Source organism: Danio rerio, chromosome 9 (assembly GCF_052040795.2).
Source record: "Danio rerio strain M-AB ecotype USA chromosome 9, GRCz13ab, whole genome shotgun sequence".
In the NCBI taxonomy this organism is placed as follows: domain Eukaryota; kingdom Metazoa; phylum Chordata; class Actinopteri; order Cypriniformes; family Danionidae; genus Danio; species Danio rerio.
This window is the reverse complement of record NC_141029.1, coordinates 57,380,001-57,407,697: the sequence shown is the minus strand read 5'-3', so window position 1 is coordinate 57,407,697 and position 27,697 is coordinate 57,380,001. Positions and strand designations below refer to the sequence as shown.

Below are 27,697 nucleotides of genomic sequence, written 5' to 3'. Positions count from 1 at the left end.
GTGCAAACAGCCAAATTGCTCATCACTGCATATCTCGTCACGTAGCGTGTTGTTTGGACACCTAATGGTTATGTTCAAAATATTGATATGATTTGCTAATTAAAGGTGCAGTAGGTGATTGTCTTCAAAAGCATGTGCTGTTGTGCTGGTTGAAAGTCTCTTCACAGTCCAACAGTGCTGATTACAGTAAATGATCTAAATGTGTTCATGTATTTTTATATTCTGGATGAGGCATAAAATAAATAAATAAATGTTCATCCAATAAAATATTGTCGGGCCGACAATTAACTCAATCGCTACAGGCATCTCAAACTGTCTGTCAACAAATTTAAATGTGAATATCTGCGCAGCCTCTTTACGCTGACAGATACCTCACTCGCGCGCACACGTGAAGCCAGATCTACTGCCGGCAGAGAGACATCATCGTGGCAAACTCTGCATCCACCTGAACTTCTTTCTGGAAGACCGGCGTGGTCTTGTATGCATGTAAACAAAGATTGTATCTGAAAGAGCTTCTGGCAAAAATGCAGAATCAAAACCTTACTAAACACTGAGTCAATATCAGAGTTACTTTTGCACGCTGGAGGGAAATGACGTTATGCAGTTCAAAACAATGATCTGAAGGGTGACGCACACGGCTGAAGTATTTCTTTTAGACAGGGATGATTTAAAACTATTTTAGCCACGTAAAGCTGATGTTGACTGTGTTCTTGTTTATGAATGGGTTTATATGCATGGTAGTGTCGTTCAGCCACTAAAAACGTCCAGCAGAAGATTGGCTATTTTCAAGTTCATGGAGTATCTTTTACAGCATCAGTAATATGGTCTGTTAAGTAGGGCTGTGCAATTAATCGAAAATCCGATTTCGATTTTAGCTCCTAACGATTATGAAAAACCATTAATCGAGATAAGCATGCTGTCAGCATTCGGTCTCATTCACACACTGACGAGCAGAGTGCACATCTAAAGTCATCTTAATGTGAGCGCTTTAATGTTCAAATAGGTGTCAAAACGCTGTCTTTAGTAATTATTTATATTAACCCTTATTTGTGTAATAAACAAACGAGTTGAGAATCAAAGACGTGAAAGAGAAACCATTAAAGTGACAGCGCGCGATGTTTCTGCTGCCGCCTGTTTTTATGATTATTAATCAAACAACAAAACGAGAAAATCCCTCACTGCTCTTGACTGAAGGAGTTTTGTAGCTGAAGTGTTTTTCTTACAGTGAAGATGCTTAAAGCACAGTTTGTTTCATATTTTTATTCTATTGTATTTATTTCTCTTTTCTTTGCAGGGAGGAAAATAGCTGTATGTGTGCAGTTGAAATCAGAATTATTAGCGCTCCTGAATATTAGCAACCCTTTCCTCCCCAATTTCTGTTTCATGGAAAGAAGATTTTTTTCATTTTATTTCTAAACATAATAGTTTTCTTTTCTTTTTTTTTTTTTTGAATAACTGATTTTTTTTTTTATCTTTGCTATGATGACAGCTCATAATATTAGACCATTTTCAAAATACAAGCATTCAGATTCAAAGTGCAATTCAAAGGCTTAATTAGGATAATTAGGCAAGTCATGATATAACAGTATATATACATTGTATAACAGTAGTTTCTTCTGCAGACAATCAAAAATATTTATTGCTTAAGGGGGCTAATAATATTGACCTTAAAATAGGTTTCAAAATATTTAAACCTGCTTTTATTCTAGCTGAAATAAAACAAATCAGTCTTTCTCCAGAAGAAAAAATATTAGAGGAAATACTGTTCAAATTCCTTGCTCTGTTAAACATAATTTGGGAAATATTCATTTAAAAAAAAAAATCTCAGGAGCGCTAATAATTTTGACTTTAACTGATAATCGTTTTGAATAATCGTGATTACAATTATGACCAAAATAATCGTCATTATGATTTTTCCCAAAATCGAGCAGCCCTACAGTTAAGCATTCGTTTAGTTGTTTAAGTGTAAAAGGAGATGAAAACAAGCCATGTATGATGATCAGCGAGCACAACTGAAACTGAAAAGTCACTCGTTTACTTGGTAAAGTAAATGTAATGTAAAAAGATGACAGGATATTTCTGTTTTAGCACAGCTTTATTCTGATCAGGTTTTTATTTAGTTTAATAACAGAACATAAGTAAATGTGCTCTTTTCCCTAACCAGCTTTACTGAGGCGAAGTTTGATTTTGATTCCTGAGGCCTGTCAACAACTTCGCTTGATAAACTGCGTGTCTCTGGAGTTTTCTAACTGGTGAATGACATGATCTGGTGTTATATTTAATCAGTGCACGTTCATGACTTAAGGAGGCATGGCTTTGGAGGGCAGGGGAGGGATGTGAACTTTCTAAGCTATTATGCTAATGCTAGCATTTTGGCAGATGACCTACTACACCTTTAATAAACGCATCATTCAATTCAATTCAATTCAGCTTTATTTGTATAGCGCTTTTACAATGTAGATTGTGTCAAAGCAGCTTTACATAAATGGTCATAGTAATTGGAACAGTGTGGTTCAGGTTTTAGTGTTTAAGTTCAGTTCAGTTCAGTTTAGCTCAGTTCAGTGTGATTTAATCATTACTGAGAGTTCAAACACTGAAGAGCCAATTCATCGATGCGTAGCTCTACCAATCCTGAACCATGCGAGGCAGTGGCTACAGCGGAGAGGGAAAAAAAACTTCACCTGATGGGAGTGAAGAAAAAAAACCTTGAGAGAACCAGACTCAGTTGGGCACGACCATTTTAATTTCTCCGCTGGCCAAAAGTCTTGTGCAGAGCTTCATTCGCCGTGGTTTAGGCTGGAAGATGGCCTCAATGAAGACTCGTCTGTCCCTGGAGCTTCGCTGGGTCAGACTCATGTTCTCCACTCCCCACGACCATCAGCGCAGGAGCAGCTCAGGATATGGCCTGGTCCCGGATATGGAATCCTTGGGATCATCATGTGGAACTCTGATCTCATTTTGGTGTTCGTTTGCTACTGTCCACCGTAGGTCGCATTTTGGTCATGGACGCACACTTTGAGAGCCTTCCTGACTGAATGAATGAAATAGGCTGTTTTTCACCCAGGCAACCTGGGCTGCTAAAATATAATTGGCTAAACTGGCATTGGGCGGGTTAAAGCGACCAAAACAAAGAAAGACATTCCAGTATGTGCGTACTGCACATGGTCAAAGCAGAATATCTGACTTCAGCAGTGTTTTTCAGATAAACAAGAGTATTCACTGAGCATGTTTCTGAAATATCTCCATATTATGGTGTTTTATGCTTTAGAGGAGTGAAAAACTTACATACAGCACCTTTAAAGTCTGCATGAACTTTAGCAAAAGGGAAACTTAAGAACTGACAAGTAACTTAATCTGTGAATTTACTTTAAAATCGTTCTGAATTGCTCTGGCATCATGTGACCCTCACTTGAATATCTCTCTTGTAAATAAAACAAGCATTTGAAAATGTTAAAGTCTTAAATAGATGAAGTTTCTGAAATACTGAAGCAGCTTTTTACGTCCCGTCGGTCACCGAGTTTACTGGACAGCGCTGACGGAGGATATAATGCTCTATTTAAAGGTTAGCGCTCGTAAATTTCAAAGGAAAAGAAAAATGTCAGATTATATATTATCTGTGATGATGCATCGCTGCGTTGGCTAATCCAGGAGCTTCAGAAGCGCAGATATTTAAGAAAACATTTATGTCTAATACTGTATGTTTGTGTTAAACATGCATGAAAGTGGAAAGTTTTCCATACACTAGGCTAACGGCACAAAATGCATGAGGAAACCGAGCTCTAAAGCCACTAATGCATTATGTATGATGTTAAATGTTACACTTTTGATAAAGTAAAAAAATCTGTTTATTTTAGTGCATCTTGGTATTTAGTCGGCTCATAAAAAGATTTCTATCTCAATAAATTCTGTTTATCTTTCTAAAACTTTAAAAATCAATTTAACCTGTCTTTAGTGAACTAAATTTTATATTTTTTTGTGTTTTAAATAAGTGCTGAATATTCAGAAAGAAATGACAAAGATAAAAAATGTTCATAAAAAAATATGAAAAAGAAAAGCGTTTATTCATGTGCAGTATGTATGTATGTACAATACAGTAACTAAATAATATTCATTCATTTATTTTCTTGTCGGCTTAGTCCCTTTATTAATCTGGGGTCGCCACAGCGGAATGAACCGCCAACTTATCCAGCAAGTTTTTACGCAGCGGATGCCCTTCCAGCCGCAACCCATCTCTGGGAAACATCCACACACACACTCATACACTACGGACAATTTAGCTAACTCAATTCACCTGTACCGCATGTCTTTGGACTGTGGGGGAAACCGGAGCACCCGGAGGAAACCCACGCGAAGGCAAGGAGAACATGCAAACTCCACACAGAAACGCCAGATGAGCCGAGGTTCGAACCAGCGACCTTCTTGCTGTGAGGCGACAGCACTACCTACTGCGCCACTGCCTCGCCAACTAAATAATAATATGTAATATAATTAAGTAAATAAATAAAATAATAAACAATTATGTTTAGAAATGTGTTGGAAATATCTGCTCTCTGTTAAACAGAAATTGGGGAAAAAATATTCATGTAGCTAATAATTCAGGGGGGCTAATAGTTCTGACTTCAACTGTATCGCCCTATTCACACGGGGCTTCAGCGTCAACGCTTGACAGAGGGCGTGTCTGAAGTTGGCGCTGAAACGATCGTCATAGAAGCGTCAGCCAATGAAATTCAGTCAGCAATAGGCCACTGTCTGAGCTGGTGTATTTGCATACAGCGATCTGATTGGCTGACGCTTCCGTCGGCGCTTGAAAAGTTGAGCTAGTCCCAACTTCTGCAGCGAGGAACGCTTTTGAAGCGGCGCCGACGGATCCACAATGCAGTTCGGCAACGCCTGACGTCACCCATTCAAAAAGAATGGGAAGCGTTGACGCTGAAGCCCCGTGTGAATAGGGCGTATGTATGAGTGTAGGGTTGTAACGGTATGAATTTTTTATGGTATGATAATCGTCTAAAACAATACCGCGAAACCGTCAAACCGTGGTATACGGTATGTTACAAATGTTACAAAATAATAGAACAGTGAAGCAAATTTGACTTTTTCCAAATAATATATTTTCAGTTACTATAAACAACACCACTTACAATGAACAAATAAAAAAATAAGAAAATAATAAATAATGTGTCAAAGTCCAAATAAAGTCCAAATAAACATGGTGCAAATCCTCAGTAAAAAATAGATATAAATATTTACTATACTATAAATAGTTAAATAACGAAACTAGATTCAATATGGAACATCTTTAGGTTTTATGTGCCAGCATGGATATGGTTGTCTGTGGATATGGATTTGGATTTGGTTGTCTGCAATGCAGACAAACAGCTGCACCTTCATTTGTGTGTTTTGAAAACAGCAAGAGCAGCAGTTCTTCTTTGCTGTGTCACTGTTTTGTCATGTTTCTGTGCTGCTGTGCATGCAAAAGTACTTAGTATGAGAATTATTTCATGCAAAACTTTTTTTTTTGCGTTTTATTTAGCCGCGCGTAAATGTACAGCCTATCTCTCATTCCGTGTTGTTCAAAAAGCTCAGTGTTGGTCCACAAACAAAAGCGAAACCTATGCTTATTGGTTGTGATATAGCGAGTTTGAACCAATCTGGGCATGGAGGAGGGACAATGCATCAATGTATCATGTCTGGTTTGTCCGGAGACACAGTGACGAGCGTTTCTTTGTCAAATCAGCGTTGTCAAATTTTGATGACGTAACCGCACTGATTCCGGAGCCTCTGAAAGTCCGCAAATGTTATGTGATACACCACTGGAAAACTGAGATTCTCTTCTTTATGCCAATCTTTGAATTGTATGAATCGGATCAGCGGATCAAAAGTTATTAAACATTTAAGAGCAATACTTATTTTTAGCCGCGGGCGGCTGTCTCGGTCTTTAAGGGTTAAAACCGTTGACATGCAATTGTTCATGGTATGATAATCGTGCACGTTCAAATCGTGGTAGACCGTCATACCGGTATATTGTTACAACCCTATATGAGTGTATGTATATTAGTAAACTAGCTTTTCTTTGCACGGCTATGAAAGGTTGTTTTGTGACTGATTGCAATTTCTTGTAATCTGAAATTATAAACTTAAACTAAGCTGAAAAAAAATGTTGTCTGCAAAATTGTTGCAAACAATTTATTAGTGTTTAATTCAAACAAACAAATTTAATTTAGTAATGTTCAACTTAATTTATTTGTTTAAATTCAACAAAAACAATTTGTTTACAACCCCTTAACTTAAAGAAAATTTAGTAAATTCAAGGAAACATCTTTGAATAATCTTTTTTCAGTGTAGTTTATCTCACACTACAGTTAGAATTGGTGAGATTCACAATTTATAAACCTGTACAAATGCAAACTAAAAATAAAATTTCATTTGTAATTGTAACTAAGTTAACAGTAAATGGGAAAAGCAGTAAAAATATTTAGAATCAAACAAAAGATTGTTTAGACGCTGTTTATTTAGTTTATCTGTGGATCTTTTAATAATCTGTATGATGGTTTCCTCAAAATGTTATGTGTTCAACACTGTTCTCTGTTGTGTTGTTTGAGTGTGTATTTGTGCTTTTGTTTGTGTGTGTGTTCCTGTGTATTTGTTGTCTGTGCGCACATGTTGTTGTGTCTGCTTTTTTCTGTTACTGTGTTACTTTGTGTTTGTCTGTGCCTTTGTGTATGTGTGCTGTGTGTTGTTTTGTTTTTGTCTGCGTGTTTGTTTGTGTATGTCTGTTCAAATGTTTTGGTTTGTGTCTGAGTGTGCGCATGCACACAAAATTGTATAATGTCATGGGTATGATGGGTATTACAGGAGGAGGTTAATTATTATGACATTTCTGAAGTCTTCATTTTTTTAAAAGCCTTATAAACCACACAGAATTGCTATTATTTCTTTTCCAGAAAGCAAAAATACACACAGTTTTCTGTAGGTGTGGAGTTGGGGGAGGGCTAGAAGTAGGGCTGCACGATATAAGGTTTCACCATCGCAGGATGTGCAATGTTGAGTTTATTATTGAGACTATAGTTTACCAGGAGCCACAGTTCAGAACACAGAAGATTTTCTGATTCACTGAAGAGCTTAACCACAATGGAGTGAAAGTTTAACATTTGCATGTGTTTTTAAGGCCTGTGACTGCGTAAGAATTCATGCACAAGAGTTTAAAGTATTCAGGTACATGAAATTGTACCGTTTGTAACTCTAATTAAGATGTATGTATTGGGTTATTTATACAATGAAGATTTCAATTTCTGTACATGAATACTGTGATGCAAACTATTTCACTCGTATCTTACCAACAGTAATGCAGAATAACCCCCATGATCCTCCAGAATCATCCCAATCAGTCTAAATTAATGAATTCTTTCCAGATAGAGCTATTCAAGCTATTTGGTGAAATTGTATTGACCTTGCTCTTGATGTTCGAGCAGGCGCAGCCATTGGCAGCTAGCTCTCTACAACTCTCACATGGTCGCCCACTGAAGCTAAGCAGGGCTGCGCCTGGTCAGTACCTGGATGGGAGACCACATGGGGAAGCTGGGTTGCTGCCGGAAGTGATGTTAGTGAAGCCAGCAGGGGCGCTCAACCTGTGGTCTGTGTGAGTCCTAATGCCCCAGTATAGTGACGGGGACTATATACTGCTCAGTGAGTGCCGTCTTTCGGATGAGATGAGATATCATAATTGGCTTCATGACTCTGTCTCCTCTCCACCAATCAGCTGGTGTGCGGTCTGGCGCCGTTACATCATCCAGGTGTATGCTGCACACTGGTGGTGTATGAGGAGATTCCATTGTGTAAAGCACTTTGAATGCTCAGAAAAGCGCTACATAAATGTAAGGAATTACTGGAATATATTTGACTCGACTTCTGGTCTCATTCCCTTCCATTGATTTTTAGACGTCAAAAGCAGCTCGTTATGTTGGTTGATGCTGCAAACTGGTCATATCTTATCATAATATTCTACTTTTAATGTATAGTCATGAACACGTATGTAGAGCAAGTAGTTTGACTGTTTTCTGCTGTATATTATCCTGTCATTTCTCCCATGAGCAACTGAATCGGTCGTTCTTAAACAATCGCAAACGCTAACGCACTTCCGCATGGCAGAATAAGGTCAATACATGTCACAATAATAAATATTGCATTGTCAATACAAAGTGGAAATACAGTTTGTACAGTATAATGTTATGTCCACACATTTCACCACCCTGTGTGTGTGTATCAGGTGGTCTGCTGCTGGTCTTCTGTTCATCTTCTGCTGGTGGATGATTTTCTGCGCTGCGGCTCTGATCAGATGCTCCTGCTGTTTGAGGACTGCAGCTCATCAGAGCAGATCAACACGTTCCTGCTGACGGATCTGTGCGGCGTCACACATTCGGTGCGTCTGCTCACCTTTACACTTCACTACTGTCTGCATAGAGTTTAGGCTACATGATAGCTCTATTCATTACACTGCTGAATGCTTAATTTTGATTGGCTGATGGCCATTCTAAGGTGTTTGGTTATTGTCAGATAAATGCACAGATAAAGTAGTTCCGGCAGGTTTTGAGTGCATTACAGCTCCATATCACTACACTGAATGAGTTCTTTCAAAGCTACAACAGTCAGAAATCACATCAAAACACAACAGGAGGAGGAGGAGGAGGAGATGTTTTTGGATGCATACATAAAATGATATACTCTGAAGCACTATCATTTTATTTTTTTTTAATAAACTGTACAGGTTTTTAATAATTAGATATTGTTCTGATTTATTTTTTTTAGATCAGGAGGTTTTTTTATTGCTTTCAATATTATAACAAATTTGACACCAAAGGAATTTAAAGGTTCACGAAACCCTTGAGTTTTTTTTTGAGATGTTAACAGATGTGAGTGTTGAGCATCAGTTAAGACAATGTTAGCACCTGTCAGCTGTATTTGTGGGGAAAACTGGATAATTTTGAGCTTTTGTCTGCTAATTTCAGCTTCCGGGTTTAAAATGATTTTTGGGGCAGATCAAAATCGGCGACGTGATGCAAAACTGCAAGTGCAAAGATGACGCGTCAGTTTCTCATTATTATTCATAGCGGAGTTTTCTTATCCTATTAGAAGAGCCGGCTTCTTAATTATTCATGACTGCGCGTGCTTTCCGAAGGCAAGGTAGACCTGTATGGCGGCAAATCAATGCTAATATTAATCGAGCGCAGCGGTGATGTTTACACGCGAGGATAGCCAATAGCGTTAAAGAAAACAAGTAAACCAAGTCCCGCCCCAGGACTGACAAAAATCCAAAATGTTTTGTGCGAGCAGAGAGAAGAACCAGAACAAGCGAGAACCAGCAAGAGTGTACATCGTGTGCACAGATGATGATGTGCGCGTGGGACTTCAGGGTTCAACGCTAAGGATTTATTTCTACTGGCCCTATCGGACCAGTGGTTCAGATTTTTACTTGCCCTGCCAGTATTGACACTGGCCCCACCAAAAAAAGTTAATTGCTATTTCTTAGCCACAAATAAAAAAAATGTCAAAATGTTTGTAAATCTAGAATTTAAATATTTAAAAAATTGTTAAATTGTTTTGCAAATAAAAAGTAGCAAAATGTGCAGGTATTTTATTGCAAAACAAAGGATGACTGACCTGCTAAACTAACGGCAAACTGTACAAAACATCTCTTCATTTTTTTTAGTCGTGGTGTACCCTCGTAAATGTCTGCTTCCAAGACGTTAGAGACAAATGTTTTCCTTTAGCATCATCACTTGATGTTGCCGGCATGTTGCTGTCTCTTAGCTTTACTGGTTGTTACGGAAAAAAAATAACATGCTCACAACATCCAAACAGATAAGAGGAACCAAGAAGGTAGCACTTGAAAAACACAAACGGTTTCTCTTTTCTGACTGTATTTGCACGCAATTGACAAATAGTCACAGGCAAATTGAACTTTAGTTACAGGGCATTAGTGGCCCGATCACGCCAGTAACGATCCTGTCTACTGTCCAGAACATCTCACACGCTGGCCCCGGGCCATCGGGCAGTCCTTATTGTTGAGCGCTGGACTTGTTTTCTCGCGCTGGATTAGTTGAGCGCGCGCGTGAAGATCCCCTGTGCACTCGCGTGCTGTAGCTTCCTCGCGTGTAGGCCTGTAATCTGCTCGCTGTTCACTTCTCCTCGCGCGTAAACATCTCCACTGCGCTCGATTAATATTGGCATTGATTTGCCACCATAGACCTGCCAGTGGCAAGCTGTGACACCTTGATGAATGGGTGAGACGTGTCCATGGACCCACGGCACACAGTATTTAGCTGATCATGAAGGCTCGTATGTGTTTGTTTCCATGATCCACGGGGTTTGTTGCATGTTTTTTCCCGCGATGCTGTCAGGGCGGATACAGCAAAGCTGTTTGTATGCTGCAAGTATTGTTGTCGGGAGAGCAGTGCGAGAATTGGAGAATGGTGGACGCTGTCTTTTATCAGGAGTTCATTCACATTTAGACACATCGCCGTGCTGCTGTGTTCACCTAAATCCTCCAGATTACCAGCAGGGCTGATAGTTAAAATAGACAGGGCAAGTGACCTGCAGCACTGAGTCTGCATTCAGACCCGGGGATTGAGGGAAAAGCCCTCATTTGTAAAATCAGGCCTTTATTTGTCACATACACTTTCGTATAGTGAAATTGAGCATCTCCTTATCTTGCTATCCAGGAGAGTTGTTTTTCTCCAGCCGAGGCCGTCTGGCAGTAGAAAGAAGAGAGTCGAAAACAGTAGGAAAATACTTCAACTTTGGGTCAATATCTGCCAATTTCCCAGGTATTTAATGTCCGTCACTCGTCTCGCGATCTGGCCAAATCGTGTTGCAGGGCTGCTAAATTCACCTTGATGTTTTCCTGTTTGTGGTCTAAGACCATAGTCTGATTTGCGACCCTACCCATATGCGTAGTGTTTATATGAACACGATTATCTTTGTAATGATATAAATTGTAGTTGTGTGTATGAAATTACGAATAACAAATGTAGCAGGGCGTTAAATTACTGTTTATTTCTTTACATTTTAACTTTTGTAAACTATAAACTCATGCGTCTCCTCACGGTTTGTGTCTCATTTTGTGAGCCGACTGACAACAGTTGTTCGCTCCCCTCCTTCTCCCTTCTCTGCTGGTCACGCCCACTCCTGCCCTTTCCTCGCGGAGCTCCACGTCCATTATGATGCATCTTTCAGACGGCTCGGGCAGCTAGCTCTCTGCAACTCTCACATGGTCGCCCACTGAAGCTAAGCAGGGCTGCGCCCGGTCAGTACCTGGATGGGAGACCACATGGAAAAGCTGGGTCGCTGCCGGAAGTGGTGTTAGTGAGGCCAGCAGGAGGCGCTCAACCTGTGGTCTGTGTGAGTCCTAATGCCCCAGTATAGTGACGGGGACTATATACTGCTCAGTGAGTGCCGTCTTTCGGATGAGAGGTTAAACCGAGGTCCTGACTCTCTGTGGTTATTAATAATCCCAGTAATAAGAGTAGGGGTCTCACCCTGGCATCCTGGCCAAATCTGCCCACTGACATCCTAACCATGCTGCACACTGGTGGTGGATGAGGAGATTCCCCCTATGTGTAAAGCGCTTTGATTGTCCAAAATAAAGTGCTATATAAATATAAGGAATTATTATTATTATAATTATTTTTAATTTTATTTTTTTTTATTTTTATAAAATTCTGAGGTAGACCTGAACTGAAAGTGGGGGATGTCATGGCCCTTTAATTCATATCAGTAGCAAAATTCATTTTGAAATGTAACATGCAAGTTACATTTCAGGGCACAGTGGCTCAGTGTTTAGCATTGTAGTCTCACAGCAAGAAGGTCGCTGGTTCGAGTCCCGGCTTTTCTGTGTGGAGTTTGCATGTTCTCCCTGTGTTGGTGTGGGTTTTCTCAGTCCAAACACATGCACTATAGGGGAATTGATCAACTAAATTGGTCGTAGAGTGTGTGTGTGTGTGTATGTGTGTAAATGAGTGTGTGGGTGTTTCCCAGTACTGTGTTGCAGCTGGAAGGGCATTCGCTGTGTAAAACATATGCTGGAATAGTTTGTGGTTCAGTCTGCTGTGGCAAACTCTGAAATATAGACTAAGCCGAAGGGAAATGAATGAATGAACATGCAAAATACTAATGCATTATGTAAAATAGCAGTCTATTTCTGTATTTAAATTTGCATTCTCCATGACATGCACAGTTTGGAGCAAAATGAAAATGAAATGATTTAATTTACTCCCGTAAAACAGTGGTTTTGGAAATGACAAATGTAAATTATATCGTTTTTTATTTTGCACCAAACTTTTCACTTCTTGGAAAATGCCTATTTACATACAGAAATACATTGCTTATTACTAGTGGTGTAACAATCACAAATTTCACGGTTCGGATAACACTGGTTTTTGAGTCCCAGATCGGACTATTTTTTGGATCAGCAAAAAGGAGAGGTAACATGTCATTTGTTTTCCATATAAACCAAAACCATTGGTTTAACAAACTGAACTTAGAACCTGTAATGTTATCAAGAATAAACATCAGAAAAAAACCAGCTGAACCATAGGAAAATATTCAATAGGAAAAATGATATTTGCTGCTGTTGCTGATAATGCTAAATCTAGAAATCTACCATAACCTTAGAGTGCACCTGTTATGCAGAAATCACTTTTCTAAAGTGTGTAAACCCAGTTGTGTGTCAGCAGTGTGTGAATATCTCCAGCCTCTAATGGCCAACAAGAATTAATTGTGTTTGTTATAATCAGACTAGATGAATGAAACACTTCTTCCAAATTCTCCCTTTGTACGTGTCATCAGACAGGAAAAGCCCCGCCCACTAGTGCCCATCTCTCCCTTATTAGCATAAACAGAGCCCTGAGTGAGAAGCAGCCGTCTGTCCATTAGCCATTAGAGTGTTTGAGCTGCTGAAGATGATATCAGCATAGACTCAGAGGATTATAGATGTGGAGTTTTAGATGAAGCACAAATGAACAGCGACTGGAGTCTCCATAGACTGACAGAAGCATGAAGCACACACTACAGCTTAAGGGTGTCATGCTCATTTTCGATTATCGAATCAAAAAATGGAATCGTCGATGCTGCCACGCCCCCATGTCACGTCAGCTTGGCTTGCCAAGCGGAAAAAAAGGTTGTTGAAGTGCTTGTTGAACTGCAGACGCAGGAGACCCGTCGACAGAGCTTAAACCCTCTCCTCTTTCAATGAAGTCGCCGGTGTGAAAGTGTTTTGGATTTCCAGTGAGCTATGTTGACAACGTTCGTGTTGTCAACAAAAAAAATAAAATAAAAACACAGTTTGCAAGCTCTGCTTTGTAAATATCCGGGTTGGGCCGTTAGACGAGTGCTAGCATCGCGATCTTCCGCCCCGCCCCCATTGCAAATCCGTTCGCGAAAAATACACACTCAGGCCCTGATTACACTAATAGGTCTCAGATTTTAAATGTCATTTTATAACGACAGCGATCCACATCCACACTGGCGTTTTGCATTTCTGAGCAGCCCTCCTTCCTCACTACCGCTGAAAACGCACATCACGTGACCACACACACACAGGCTCAGATACAGACGCACACACTGTCATGCGCTCGAGACAGCGGGTCCAGGCAGTCAGCGGGTCAGTAGACTGCTTCAGTCTTTCACACACTTGTACTTGGTAATTTTAGCGAACACCTCAGATACTGTTGGCTGGTTCCTGTTTGTTGTGCACCTTTTTTACCGACGCCATTATAAGGACACAGATCACTGCCTATTCACGAGTCCCGCAGAAAAAGTGATTGACAGGTGGTAATTATGTGTGTAAGTTATTAATTTACTGTATGATTTGTTTATGATTTTGTTTAATTTTTCTATTTTAAATCGAAAAACGAATCGAACCGTGACTTTAGAATCGAAAATGTAATCGATTCGAGGACTTGGAGGATCGTGACACCCTTACTAGAGCTGCACGATTCTGGCTAAAATGAGAAACGCAATTTTTGGCTTAAAATAAATATCACGTTTCTCTCACGATTCTGTAGATGTAAAATAAAGCTTAATATGAGATTGTTGTTTTTTTCTCAAACATATGGTAAACAACAATATTAATATTATGTGCAGGTCTACTGGTTTCTATAAATAATTCTATTCTACTTATAATAATTCTGATGTTGAATTATGTTTGAGATATATGCTTGCAATCTGTCATTGACAACATTATTAGACCATTTAATTCACTGGTAAAATCAACATTATATAGGCTAGAGTTGTTATACAGACTCCGTAAGCATTTATTCTCATGCACAACTCTGTGTTCGCTATTAAAGAAAACACATCAAATGCTTGTCGCAGTCATAACTCTAAAATGCAATATGATTATTTAAATGACGTGCACGCTTTCGGTTTCATTTTCACTGCTAAGTGCTGTTCATACTTTACACGCAGCTCCCAAACGATCACTCTGTGCCACAAACTGAATATTATTTACAACTTTATTAGCTGTTATCCGCGCCATATGCAGGTTCTGTTCACTAAAGTAGACGCGCGCATCTATCATTAGTAGGGCGCGCACACGCACACTTAGCAGCTCATGTCACGTGTGATTTCCCGGCCGCAAATACATCATTATATGAAGACAAAAATGACATTTTTAGGTGAATTATACCTTATAAATACAGTATGTGACACTTTCAACATCATTTGGAGGTGTCAATGTCAATGAGCAACGTGTGTGAAACAATAAACAGACTCGTGCAACCGGCTTTTCTTCTCTCCTGAACTTGAAAATATGATTGACAGAATCGTAGAAATGCTGGATTAAGATCGTCTAGGGGGTCGAATCGAGATCACCATCTTTTTATGATTAATAGCTCTAGCACACAATCACACTGAAGCATACAACCACACCTGACCAGCACTGACAACACTAGTCCTGTTTTACATCTGCTGCTATGCTGATGCATAGTAGAGCTGTGAACCTACACTAGTCTCACGGTTCGATTACGATTATCATGCCATCGATACGGTTCAATTCGATATCTCGGTGCATCCCAGTACTTTTCATACACAGTTTTATATTTTCCTCACAGCAGCAGTTCTTGTATTAAAATGTATGAATATATTTATATATATATATATTAGTGCTGTCAATCGATTAAAAAAAATTAACTGATTAATCGCACCTTTTTTAAAAAAATTATCGCATTTAAAAAACTGAAAGTTGTAATTTTGGCTATTCAAATGTAAAATTAATGTAAATGCAAGACAAAAACTATTTAAATTCAAAATATAATTGTTTAATAGAATTTTTGTTTAACTTGTAACACAGATTTCTTCATGTAAACAACAAACCCACAATAAACCATCAAGATCCTGCTTGACAGCCATATTTATTACAGAAATTAAAACACAGGCATGTTAATGACATTTAAATTTCAAAACAATCAATGCCAATAAAGAAAACATTGATTTCCATGTTGGATTTTAAGTGGACTGCAAAAAAAAAGCCAAAATACAGGAATTACAGATATGGAAAATGGAAAATTTCTTGCATGTTGAACACACGTCCACCACAACAGGAAGTAAAAAAAACGGCAACTGCGTTAATTGCGTTAATTTTTTTAACACGTTAATAATTTAAAATTAATCGCACTAATTTTGACAGCGCTAATTTATATACTATTTGTAATAAAATTTTGTCATTTAATCAAACAGTCAGATATATAAACTGTACCTTTAAACAACACAAGCATATAGCAAATAATATAAACAAATATAAATATCCCGCTCGCTTTCTGATCCTTGTCTAGTTCTCTTACACCCCTTTGATTGGTCACACCCTCAACGAAAACGGTTGCGATTGGCTCTTGCGCGCTGCGCTCTTCACAGATGAGTGATGCTGATAAGCGGCAGGCAGCAGCGGCGATCACAGCTGATGTATGATAGACACGGTGGAGAAAACTCTGCAGACACGCGCTCGAGTCTGTATCTAGAAGTAACGCTGTACAACAGCCGAGAGGAGAAAGAAAAGTCACACCAGCAGGTCAAATGGGCCACAGTGTATGTGTATGCGTGTGAGAGACAGAGAGAGAAATGGAGTATTTTCATTCTCTCAATGGCAGTGAAATAGGGGCTTCTGCTGTAAATATCAGCGAAAGACAGATCCAGCAAACACATACAGTCAAATTGTGCACAGTTTATGAGTTTTAAGTCGTTGGAGTGTTGTAAATACTTGCGCTCGCCTCCCTCGCGACAAAGCGCATATGAGATAAATGACATCAGTACATAATAACCGGTTATGATTATTACTGAACCGATAACGAATTGTCCGCATCTGCATCGCGGTGCACCAAAGAAACAATTAATTTTGACACCCCAAATGCATAGACATTTATAGCTCCACCTTCTAATTAAGAAGAGCACAATCTTATTTGAATTTAAAGCGACAGTCACCAAAACACCACAATTAAGATTAAACCCTGTATGGGTCAGTTTCAGAGAGTTAGAGCACATTATCTATGTGCTAATTTGAGCAGAAACTTCACTACACATTCTAGACACATTATTTAACATCTTGCAAAGAGGGGCAGAATAGCTCCATTTTAAAACGGTGTTACCATTATTCTTTACACCATTAGTTGTAATTGATAGCTCCTGCAGGATACACTTGTCTGATTTTCAGTGTGTTAAATGTGTTTTAGCGCGGCCGGACAGACAGTGAGGTCTCGAACACATCAGACGAGGTGCAGGAGAACCACCTGCTCACCGTTCAGGCTCTGGACTCCCGATTGCAGGTACTTTAACCTCTAGCTCATTCATGCATTCCTTCAGCTTAGTCCCTTATTTATCAGTGGTCACCACAGTGTAATGAACCGCCAACTTATCCAGCATATGTTTTACACAGCGGATGCCCTTCCAGCAGCAACCCAGTACTAAAAAACATCCATACACACTCATTCACACAAACGCACACTCATACACTATGGCCAATTCAGTTGATCAATTCCCCTATAGCGCATGTGTTTGGACTGTGGGGGAAACCGGAGCACCTGGAGGAAACCCACGCCAACACAGGGAGAACATGCAAACTCCACACAGAAATGCCAACTGACCCAGTCGGGACTCGAGCCAGTGACCTTCTTGCTGTGAGGCCACAATGCTAACCACTGAGCCACCGTGCCACCCCATTTATTTTCTGAGGAGCTTAAACAAAAAAAAAAATTATATATATATATATATATATATATATATATATATATATATATATATATATATATATATATATATATATATATATATATACATATATATATATATTTTTTTGTAATATTGTCAGAGAGAGAGTTTTTTTTTTTATTGAATCAATTTAATTAATTTTAATTTCTCTCGCACTTTTATAATGTAGACAGTGTCAAAGCAGCTCAACTCAAATGTTCTAGTAAATTGAAACTGCTTCAGTCCTGTTTTCAGAGTTAAAATTTTACTACCATATCAGCTTCGCTGTTTTTTTCATGCCAAAACCAGATCAAATTTACATTTTATAAATATCCCTTTTCTATTAAAAACATTATAACAATAAATAGACATCAGCAGCAAAGCAGTATTGTCAAACATTTTCCCCATTCAACAGCAGTTCCAATGCAACTTCTCAATTTTATAATTGAATTTTTGATCATTTGAAATATCTATTATATATATATATATATATATATATATATATATATATATATATATATATATTTATTTATTTTTTTAAGTAGAACTCAGAATTATTACCCCCTGTTTATTTTTTTCCCCAATTTCTGTTTAACAGAGACATTTGTTCGATACATTTCTAAATATAACAGTGTTAATAAGTCATCTCTAATAACTGATTTATTACATCTTTGTCATGATGACAGCACATAATATTAGACTAGATATTCTTCAAGACACTTCTATACAGCTTAAAGTGACATTTAAAGACTTAACGCGGTTGATTAGGTTAACTAGGCAGGTCAGGGTAATTAGGCAAGTTATTGTATAATGACGGTTTGTTCTGTTGACAATCAAAAATAAGGGGGCTAATAATATTGAACTTAAAATGGTGTTTAAAGAATTAAAAACTGCTTTTATTCTAGCCGAAATGAAACAAATAAGACTTTCTCCAGAAGAAAAAATATTATCTGAAATACTGTGAACATTTCCTTAATCTGTTCAACATCATCTGCAAAATGTTTAAAATAAGAAAAAAAAAATTGTAATGGGGGCGAATAATTCTGACTTTGTGTTTGTGTGTGTGTGTGTTTGTGTATGTGTGTGTGTGTGTGTGTGTGTGTGTGAGTGTGAGCGCGCCTTTAAATGTCACTTTAAGCTGTATGGAAGTGTCTTGAAGAATATCTAGTCTAATATTGTGCTGTCATCATGGTAAAGAGAAAATAAATCAGTTATTAGAGATGAGATATTAACACTATCATGATTAGAAATGTGTTGAAGGAATCGGCTCTCTGTATTTATTATTATTTTTGAAGCATGTTTAAATGTCCTTGCAATGCAATTTCAATTGTTGGCTAATACATTTAAACATGCCTTTTTTATTGGAATACCCCGCTCAGATCTGATGGTGAGTGCTGTGTGTTTATTTGTTTTATTCAGAGCGGTCTGATGTATCTCGAGGAGCTCCAGAGAGACGTGCAGGTCAAAGACAGATTTGTCCAGCAGACTCTGAGTGCTCTGGCTGACCTGCTGTCCGGCAAACATCATCTCACACCCACCCCAGAACAGGTTCATACGCTTGTACACTCATAAACGCACGCCAAGGAAAAACTGCAGGGAAATAAAGGGCCAGTTTTTCCATGCAATGGTAGATATGCACAGAGATGTTTAATTGTCAGTCAGTCAGCCCAAGCGCTTCCAGTCAATAAGCCTGATTGATAAATGATCTAAAGTGGGTCTCAGACTAGATAAGAAGCACTGCATTAAATTACATTTTCCCCTGCTATTTCTTTAAAATATGAACGTTTATTTCACTGCAGTATTTTCAATGTAGTTTCTGTGCTAGCCTGCTGCTGCTGAGGGTGCTTATGTGTAAACGGCTTTTCATCTCGTTTTACGCTTTAACTAAATGAAAGCTGAAGTGTATTTAGGCAGAATCTTGGTGAAAAAAAATCTATTTTTTAAAAAATATTTCTTATAGACCTTTTTTCGTGGAATGCAAAATTACCCATGATGCTTTGCGTGTATGCGCAAGGAGAATGCGAAGGACTTCCGGTCGGCAGCTGATGCGTGTAAACAGTCACATTTGGACAGCTTTGAAACGATAGTTTTAATCTATTTTACCTGCTTTTATCCTCTTTGAACTAATACTGTTGTCTATCAGCAGCATCTCCTGGACTGATCATTTACAGAAATGTGATCTAATAGGATGGAAAACAGCTGCTGTGAGGCGTTTCCCCCTCGTTGTCAGACGGCATCTTCTGCAGTGTAAATGAAGCCTCGTCATCACTAAAGTCAACATTTTCTCTTTATTTCACATATATAACCAGCCCAAACTAATGTAGTTCACCAAAATGTTTGACACACACATGTAGCCTGTACTGTGCCACTGACACACTGATTTAATAACTGTGACAAAGTGAAAATATAGACTAGTGTCATTTCCAAATGACAGAAAAACACAAACCGTGGTGAAAACAACACACGAAATACACAAACGGCTCGCGATTAGAATGAACAGCAAATCAGCAGCAGAGGATCAATAACAGACTTTTATTGCTCATTTTTGTAAATTGCACGACTTTCATACCTGTTAAGTTTCATGCCAGTTAGAGGTGTGAACCTATACTGGTCTCACGGTTCGGTTCGGTTACGATTATCATGCCTTCGATTCGGTTCAATTCGATATTTCGGTGCATCACGGTGCATTGACGATGCGTTCCATATACAGTGTTATATTTTAGAGGAGAGGCTATAACAAGCTGTCTGTATAAACACACAGAGACTCAGCACCACACTGTCTCTCATTCACACACAAACATAGACAGCACCAAAGAAACAAACACACACACATACACGCACGCACGCACGCACACACGCACACACTTAAGCCCTCGCAACAGGGAGAGCTCGCGAAGAGCGGAGCAGAAAAACGAAAAAAATAAGCACTTTTCCGATGGTCCCTTGCTGAGAGCTCCTCTCAGCGCGAGCTCTCCCGGCTAAACACATATTGCGAGGGCTTAAACGGAGCAGTGCTCGTAGTGTGGAGCGAAAAAAAAGAAAGACAGCTGTGAAACATAACCAGCTTTGTCTTTTTGTAGGAAACACACTTTAGATCTTTTTAGGGTCAGAGGTTTTTGAGTTATTGCCGTCTGTAACTGAATGTTTGTCAGGAATATCGAAAACAAAACCAACTGAACCGCGCTCATTTCTGACACCCCCCTGCATGTACAGCGCCCTTAGCATTTGCCTATGGTGCCTATGCCACAGGCCGGCCCTGAGTTGGCTGAGTGTTGTAAATACTCGCGCTCACCTCCCTCGCGACAGAGCGCATTGGAGATCAATGACGTCACTACATAATAACCGGTTATGATTATTACTGAACCGATACCGAATTGTCCGCGTCTGCATCCCGGTGCACCGAAGAAACAATTAATTTTGACACCCCTAATGCCAGTACTCTGGTTTGCTCTCTCTCTCTCTCTGTGTGTGTGTGTGTGTGTGTGTGTGTGTGTGTGTGTGTGTGTGTGTGTGTGTGTGTGTGTGTGTGTGTGTGTGTGTGTGTGTGTGTGTGTGTGTGTGTGTGTGTGTGTGTGTGTGTGTGTGTGTGTGTGTGTGTGTGTGTGTGTGTGTGTGTGTGTGTGTGTGTGTGTGTGTGTGTGAGAGCCGCTGAGCTAACAGCTGACAGGCCGGGAACGCACTCACACACTCTTTCTGACGGCAGACACGTGAACTAGGAGAACGTTTTTCTCGTATTTCTGACGCGCTTGAACCACATGTGACAGATTATAACGGATTTAACAGACACATTTATAAGTTGTGTGTCACAAAAACACTCTGTCATCCATTAAAAACGTTATTGAAACCCGTTTTCGGAGCGCAAATTACCAGTTGTACACGCTGTGAACGGAAGTTTGTAGCATTCTGCTGGAAGACGCTGGTCGCTATGGCGCCATCCATGCAGCAGCCATGAAAAAGGTCTATAGAATGATGTGTAAAGTCAGTGTTTTTGATGTGGTTTGTTTCTGATGTACGATAGGAGGGTCTGGTGTCTCTGTGGGATGATGAAGATGATGAAGATGATGCTGGTGTTATGGATGAAGGGATGCAGACTGAAGATGCTGAAGCTCTTCTCCAGGTGGATAGAGTCTGGCAGAGAGTCATTGGCCAGAGTTTGATCATCGGAGTCCTTCTGATGCCAACAAATGGCACGTATGTCATCCGATTCACGCTTAGGCTGCTTTCACACCTGTAGATGGATTGTTATTGTTGGTTTTTGTTCTTGGTGCGATTTTAGTTGTCACGCAGCAGGGTTTCTAAACAGACCAAAATTCTCACAGCGAGTCACCTGCGACTGTAAACTCTCCTCACACTGGTCAGAGTTTGGTTTATTTTCCTGGATTCCTCTAAGCCAGGGGTGTCAAACTCAATTTCTGGAGGGCCGAAGCCCGAAGTTTAGTTCCAACCCTGCTCCAACACACTTACCTGTAGGTTTCAAACAAGCCTGAAGGACTCAATTAGTTTGATCAGGTGTGTTTAATTAGGGTTGGAACTAAACTGTGCGGAGCTGCGGCCCTCCAGGAACTGAGTTTGACACCTGTGCTCTAAGCTATCATACGTTGTTATTTTAGTTTATGACATAAAAAATAAGACATTATAGATGAAAAGGTGCACTTTAATTTCGAGTGCCACCCACAATAGTCACATACATCATTTGTTGTAATATGTGTATATATGTATACATATTTGACGTTGCGTTCACCGAATATTTTCCGTCACTGACTGATTTTTTTCAGCAGTGATGGAAAAATCTGAAGGCGATCCGTCATTTTGACAGATTATGCTGAGGGGGATCTATTTAATTTGTAGCTAACTGTAATTCCTGTCCTGTGATGGAGATTGCCCTTGTTTTGTCTCCGCTGCGTACAGTTGCAAAAATCTCACAGCAGCTGAGTGTGAGAAGTTTCTTTAAACGGCCAAATAGTTGTGATATTAATAATAAAGGTGAAATAAAGATGAAGTGATGCAGTGGACGATGAAGAACAAACACACAAGAATCCTCAGTTGCCGACAGGTGTTACGGGCCAACCAAGCGGCAACAAGGAGGTCAGGTGGTTTGGAGTGCGTTGTGAGCACCATGCACTACCGAACGCAGAGAGGTGAGGCTGCGCCCCTGGTGCTGAAGGAGTGCGTGCTGCAGTATTTTTTCCCGGTGAAACGTGTGCTTGCAAGACTGGGAAAACCCACATTCAGAAAATCCTGCAAACTTCTGATCACTTCCTTTGGAGAAATGTTTCCTAACTACAAAACGCCAAAATCGGCCTGAGCTCGGCTGCCCTTCAGCGCCTCCGACTCGGCATCGGCGAGTGTTATTCAGGCCGAGTATGGCCCGCAGCTCCTCCGCACATGCGTTTGTGATGCGGCTGTAAAGCACAGGCCCGATTCCTGTTAACCATATCTGGCCTGAGTCTGTCTGTAGAGTCCTTCTGGGAAGTACTCTTCAGTGTGGCAGCAGAACGCGGCTTCAGCCTCCAGAACAAATTTAAAACTGTCACGAGAAGTCGACTTCCCGAGGCAAAGACACCGAATTTAATGACTATTGCCTCTGCATCAGACTCTCTTGATGCGCTTGATTACACACAGGCAAGCACCCAGTTCAGGTCGACACAGGACGAATATACGAGTTAAGGCAGATATGAGGTTTTGTTCATTTGTCAAATAAATAAATTAATAATTTAGCCGATATGCTCGTCGTGCAAGTTCATTATTGAAATATAAGTGAAAAAAGCGATTAGAAAATATGCAAATTAATTGACGGTCAATATTAGGTTATGACGGAATTTTTACAACCTTTGTCAAAATTACGGACAATGACAAAGTCTTACGCGACCTCTGATATATATATATATATATATATATATATATATATATATATATATATATATATATATATATATATATATATATATATATATATATTAGAGGTGTGAACCTACACTAGTCTCACAGTTTTATATTTTCTTCACAGCAGCATTTCTTGTATTAAAATGTATGAATATATCTATATTTATATACTATTTGTAATACAATTTTGTCATTTAATGCAAACAGTCAGATATATAAACTGTAACTTTAAACAACACAAGCATTTAGCAAATAATATAAACAAATATAAATATCCAGCTCACTTTCTGATCCTTGTCTAGTTTTCTTACACCTCTTTGATTGGTCACACCCTCAAAAAAAAAAAACGGTTGCGATTGGCTCTTGCGCGCTGCGCTCTTCACAGATGAGTGATGCTGATAAGCGGCAGGCGGTAGCGGCGATCTCACAGCTGATGTATGATAGACACGGTGGAGAAAAGTCTGCAGACACGCGCTCGTTTCTGGATGCAAAAGTAACGCTGTAAAACACCTGCTGTAAAACAGCCGGGCTATAAGAAAAGCCACGCCAACAGGTCAAATGGGCCACTATTTGTGTGTGTGAGAGAGAGAGAGAGAGAGAGAGAGAGAGAGAGAGAGAGAGAGAGAGAGAGAGAGAGAGAGATAGAGAGAGAGATGGAGAGACAGAGAGAGAGATAGAGAGACAGAGCGCGCGCGCGAGAGAGAGAGAGAGAGAGAGATAGAGAGAGAGATAGAGAGATAGAGAGAGAGATAGAGAGAGAGATAGAGAGAGAGAGAGAGAGAGAGAGAGAGAGAGAGAGAGACAGAGAGAGAGAGAGAGAGAGAGAGAGAGAGAGACAGAGAGAACTAGACAAAGAAAAAGACCTAGAAATAGAAAAAGGCAGACATAAAAAATCCTGGACTCCTAAGGAAAAGAGAATATGTCAACAGTGTGACACAAACCAAATAGAGGATGAGACACACTTCCTTCTGTTTTGCCCCAAATACAGCACCACTAGAGAAATATTTTTCCCCCAATTTGAAACATTGATCAGTTCATTTTTTAATTTAAGTGACTCAGAAAAACTTTACCATATACTCGGAGAGGACGAATTGACATTTAGACTAGCTGCAAAATATGTATATACCCTACACACCATAAGAAATGGTTAATGTAAACTCATCTACCTTATTTAAATAATTTAAACTTTTTTATTATTATTATATTTATCAAATGTATTGTTTTTTTTTGTATTTATTTATTTATTTATTTATTTTTTGTGTGTCATTATATCTTATCTGTATTACTATTAATTTTTCAATGGTTTTAATGTTTCATATTTGCAGTGCTTTGGCAATACTGTACTTAATGTCATGAACTTGAGAGAGAGAGAGAGAGAGAGAGAGAGAGAGAGAGAGAGAGAGAGAGAGAAATGGAGTAGGCTACTTTATTTCTCTCGATCTCAGTGAAATAGGGGCTATTGTTGTATATGTCAGTGAAAGACTGATCCAGCAAACACACACAGTGAAATTGTGCACAGTTTATGAGTTTTAAGTAGTTAAAGCGCTGTAAATACTCGCGATCGCCTCCCTCGCGACAGAGCGCATATGAGATAAATGACGTCAGTAATAACCGGTTATGATTATTACTGAACCGATACCGAATTGTCCGCTTTTTCATCGCAGTGCACCGAAAAAACGATTATTTTTGACACCCCTAATATATATATATATATATATATATATATATATATATATATATATATATATATATATATATATATATATATATGTATATATATGTATAAATATCATATATATATATCATACTGTTGTCCTCCCATGGTTCGGTGCGTCTTGTGTTCTGCGGTTCAGAACATGCATTATTATGCATATTTGAGTGTAAGCTTTACTAAACAGGTCTTTAATATAGTATTGAACTGCGAGAGTGTGTCTGAGCCTCAGACATTATCAGGAAGGCTATACCAGAGTTTAGGAGCCATAAATGAGAATGCTCGACCTCCTTTACTCGACTTTGCTAATCTAGGTACTACCGGAAGCCCTGAGTTTAGAGATCTTAAAGAGTGAGTTGGATTGTAGCGAGACAGAAGGCTGGTTAGATAAACAGGAGCTAGATTATTTAAAGCTTTATAGGTGAGAAGCAATATTTTAAATTCAATTCGAAACTTAACAGGCAGCCAGTGTAAAGAGGATAACATTGGGGTCTATATTAATCTTGCTGTGGAATAGCCATAAGTTGCTGTTGTGGAATAGAAGTAAACGAAGAAAGAAACAAACAGAGGCCTTGAGAGCTGTGTGTGTCCTGCAGGTCAGTGATGGACATGAGTGTTTCAGTGGTTTTGGATGGCGATCAGAGCTCAGCGTCTCCTGTTCTGAACAGTCGGACTGTGATTCTGCCGTATCCCTCGTCTGAATTTGAATCGTGTCTCGGCCCGTCTGCGGTGAAGAGGATCAGACGTTCAGACACAAGCATATCGACTCTCGCTTTGCTCTCCGTCACTGATGCTGCTCCATTGTTGGCCTCAGGCTCCGTCAGATTTCCAATCATGCTCCACTACAGCAGACGCTCATCTGGATCTCCTGCAGAGTCTGTTCGGCTTTCTCAACACTGTGGTCAAATCTCACTGAAGCTGAAAGATGTTGCTGATGGAAAGTTTCGTCCACGACTGTTGCAGGACTGCAAACTCAACACCGGTGAGAGAACAACGAGTCCTTAAACTCAAACAGTGTGTTTGACACAATGACATCCACATTGGTGTCCTTTTGACCACTAAAATGACAGCATAAATATATAAGAGTATATTTTAATATTGACATTAAAAAACACATCAAAAATCAGTTACAGTACAGCCCTTTAATAGATTTTATAAACGTTTTTTAATGCCAATATTTGATGTTAATTTAGTAGTTTACATGCATTGAATATACACACACATATATATATATATATATATATATTCATGGTAGTTTACATGCATTATTGATTTATTATTGACACCAATGCTAGATGTCAATTTGATGTCTTTTGCGATAAGATGGTGGAAGATGATTGGGATGATGATGGTGATGATAATGTTGATGAGGTTGGTGATGATGACTGGGATGATGGCGGTGTTGGGGATGGTAATGATGATGTTGGTGATGTTGGTGATCATGATGATCGTGTAGATGGTAATGATGATGTTGGTGATCATGATGATTGTGTTGATGTTGGTGATGATGGTGTTGGTCGATGGTTGTGAGACTGTGATGGCGATGTTGGTGATGGTAATGATGTTGTTGGTGATGATGATGATCGTGTTGATGTTGGTGATGATGATGATGATGATGGTAATGATATTGGTGATTATGATGATGATGATGGTAATGATGATGTTGGTGATGATGATGATGTTTGTGATGATGGTAATGATGGTGTTGGTGATGATGATGATGATTATTATGATGTTGGTGATAATGGTAATGATGATGTTTGTGATGATTATGATGATGAAGTTGGTGATGATGACGTTGGTGATGATGATGTTGGTGATGATTATGATGATGGTAATGATGACGTTGGTGATGATGACGTTGGTGATTACGATGGTGATGATGGTATGATGATTTTTGTGATGATTATGATGATGATTATGGTAATGATGATGTTGGTGATTATGGTGATGATGGTATTGATGATGTTGGTGATCATGATGATTGTGTTGATGTTGGTGATGATGGTGTTGGTTGATGGTGGTGAGACTGATGGCGATGTTGTTGATGGTAATGATGTTGTTGGTGATGATGATGATCGTGTTGATGTTGGTGATGATGATGATGTCGGTGATGATGATCGTGTTGATGTTGGTGATGATGGTAATGATGATGTTGGTGATGATTATGATGATGATGTTGGTGATGATGAGGTTTGGGATGATGGTAATTATGGTGTTGGTGATGATGATGATGATTATTATGATGTTGGGGATAATGGTAATGATGATGTTGGTGATGATTATGATGATGATGTTGGTGATGATGATGATCGTGTTGATGTTGGTGATGATGATGATTGTGTTGATGTTGGTGATGATGATGATGTCGGTGATGATGATCGTGTTGATGTTGGTGATGATGGTAATGATGATGTTGGTGATGATTATGATGATGATGATGATGGTGATGATGATGATGATGTTTGGGATGATGGTAATTATGGTGTTGGTGATGATGATGATGATTATTATGATGTTGGGGATAATGGTAATGATGATGTTTGTGATGATTATGATGATGATGTTGGTGATGATGGTAATAATGGTGTTGGTGATGATGACGTTGGTAATGATGATGTTGGTGATGATTATGATGATGGTAATGATGACGTTGGTGATGATGACATTGGTGATTACGATGGTGATGATGGTAATGATGATTTTTGTGATGACTATGATGATGATTCTGGTAATGATGATGTTGGTGATTATGGTGATGATGGTATTGATGATGTTGGTGATGATGATCGTGTTGATGTTGGTGATGATGGTGTTGGTTGATGCTGGTGTGATTATGATGGCGATAATGGTGTTGATGTTGGTGATTAT

At 39.2% G+C, this 27,697-nt stretch overlaps 1 protein-coding gene across 1 annotated transcript in view; it reads left to right on the top strand.

Moving 5' to 3' along the window:
* fancb (FA complementation group B) overlaps positions 1 to 27,697 on the top strand; it is a 49,491-nt gene that overhangs the window by 11,168 nt on the left and 10,626 nt on the right. The window contains exons 3-7 of the mRNA NM_001423658.2: positions 8,267 to 8,419; positions 16,719 to 16,811; positions 18,652 to 18,780; positions 21,251 to 21,423; positions 25,423 to 25,808. Coding sequence (NP_001410587.2) covers positions 8,267 to 8,419; positions 16,719 to 16,811; positions 18,652 to 18,780; positions 21,251 to 21,423; positions 25,423 to 25,808 — 934 coding nt within the window. The remainder of the gene's footprint in view (positions 1 to 8,266; positions 8,420 to 16,718; positions 16,812 to 18,651; positions 18,781 to 21,250; positions 21,424 to 25,422; positions 25,809 to 27,697) is intronic.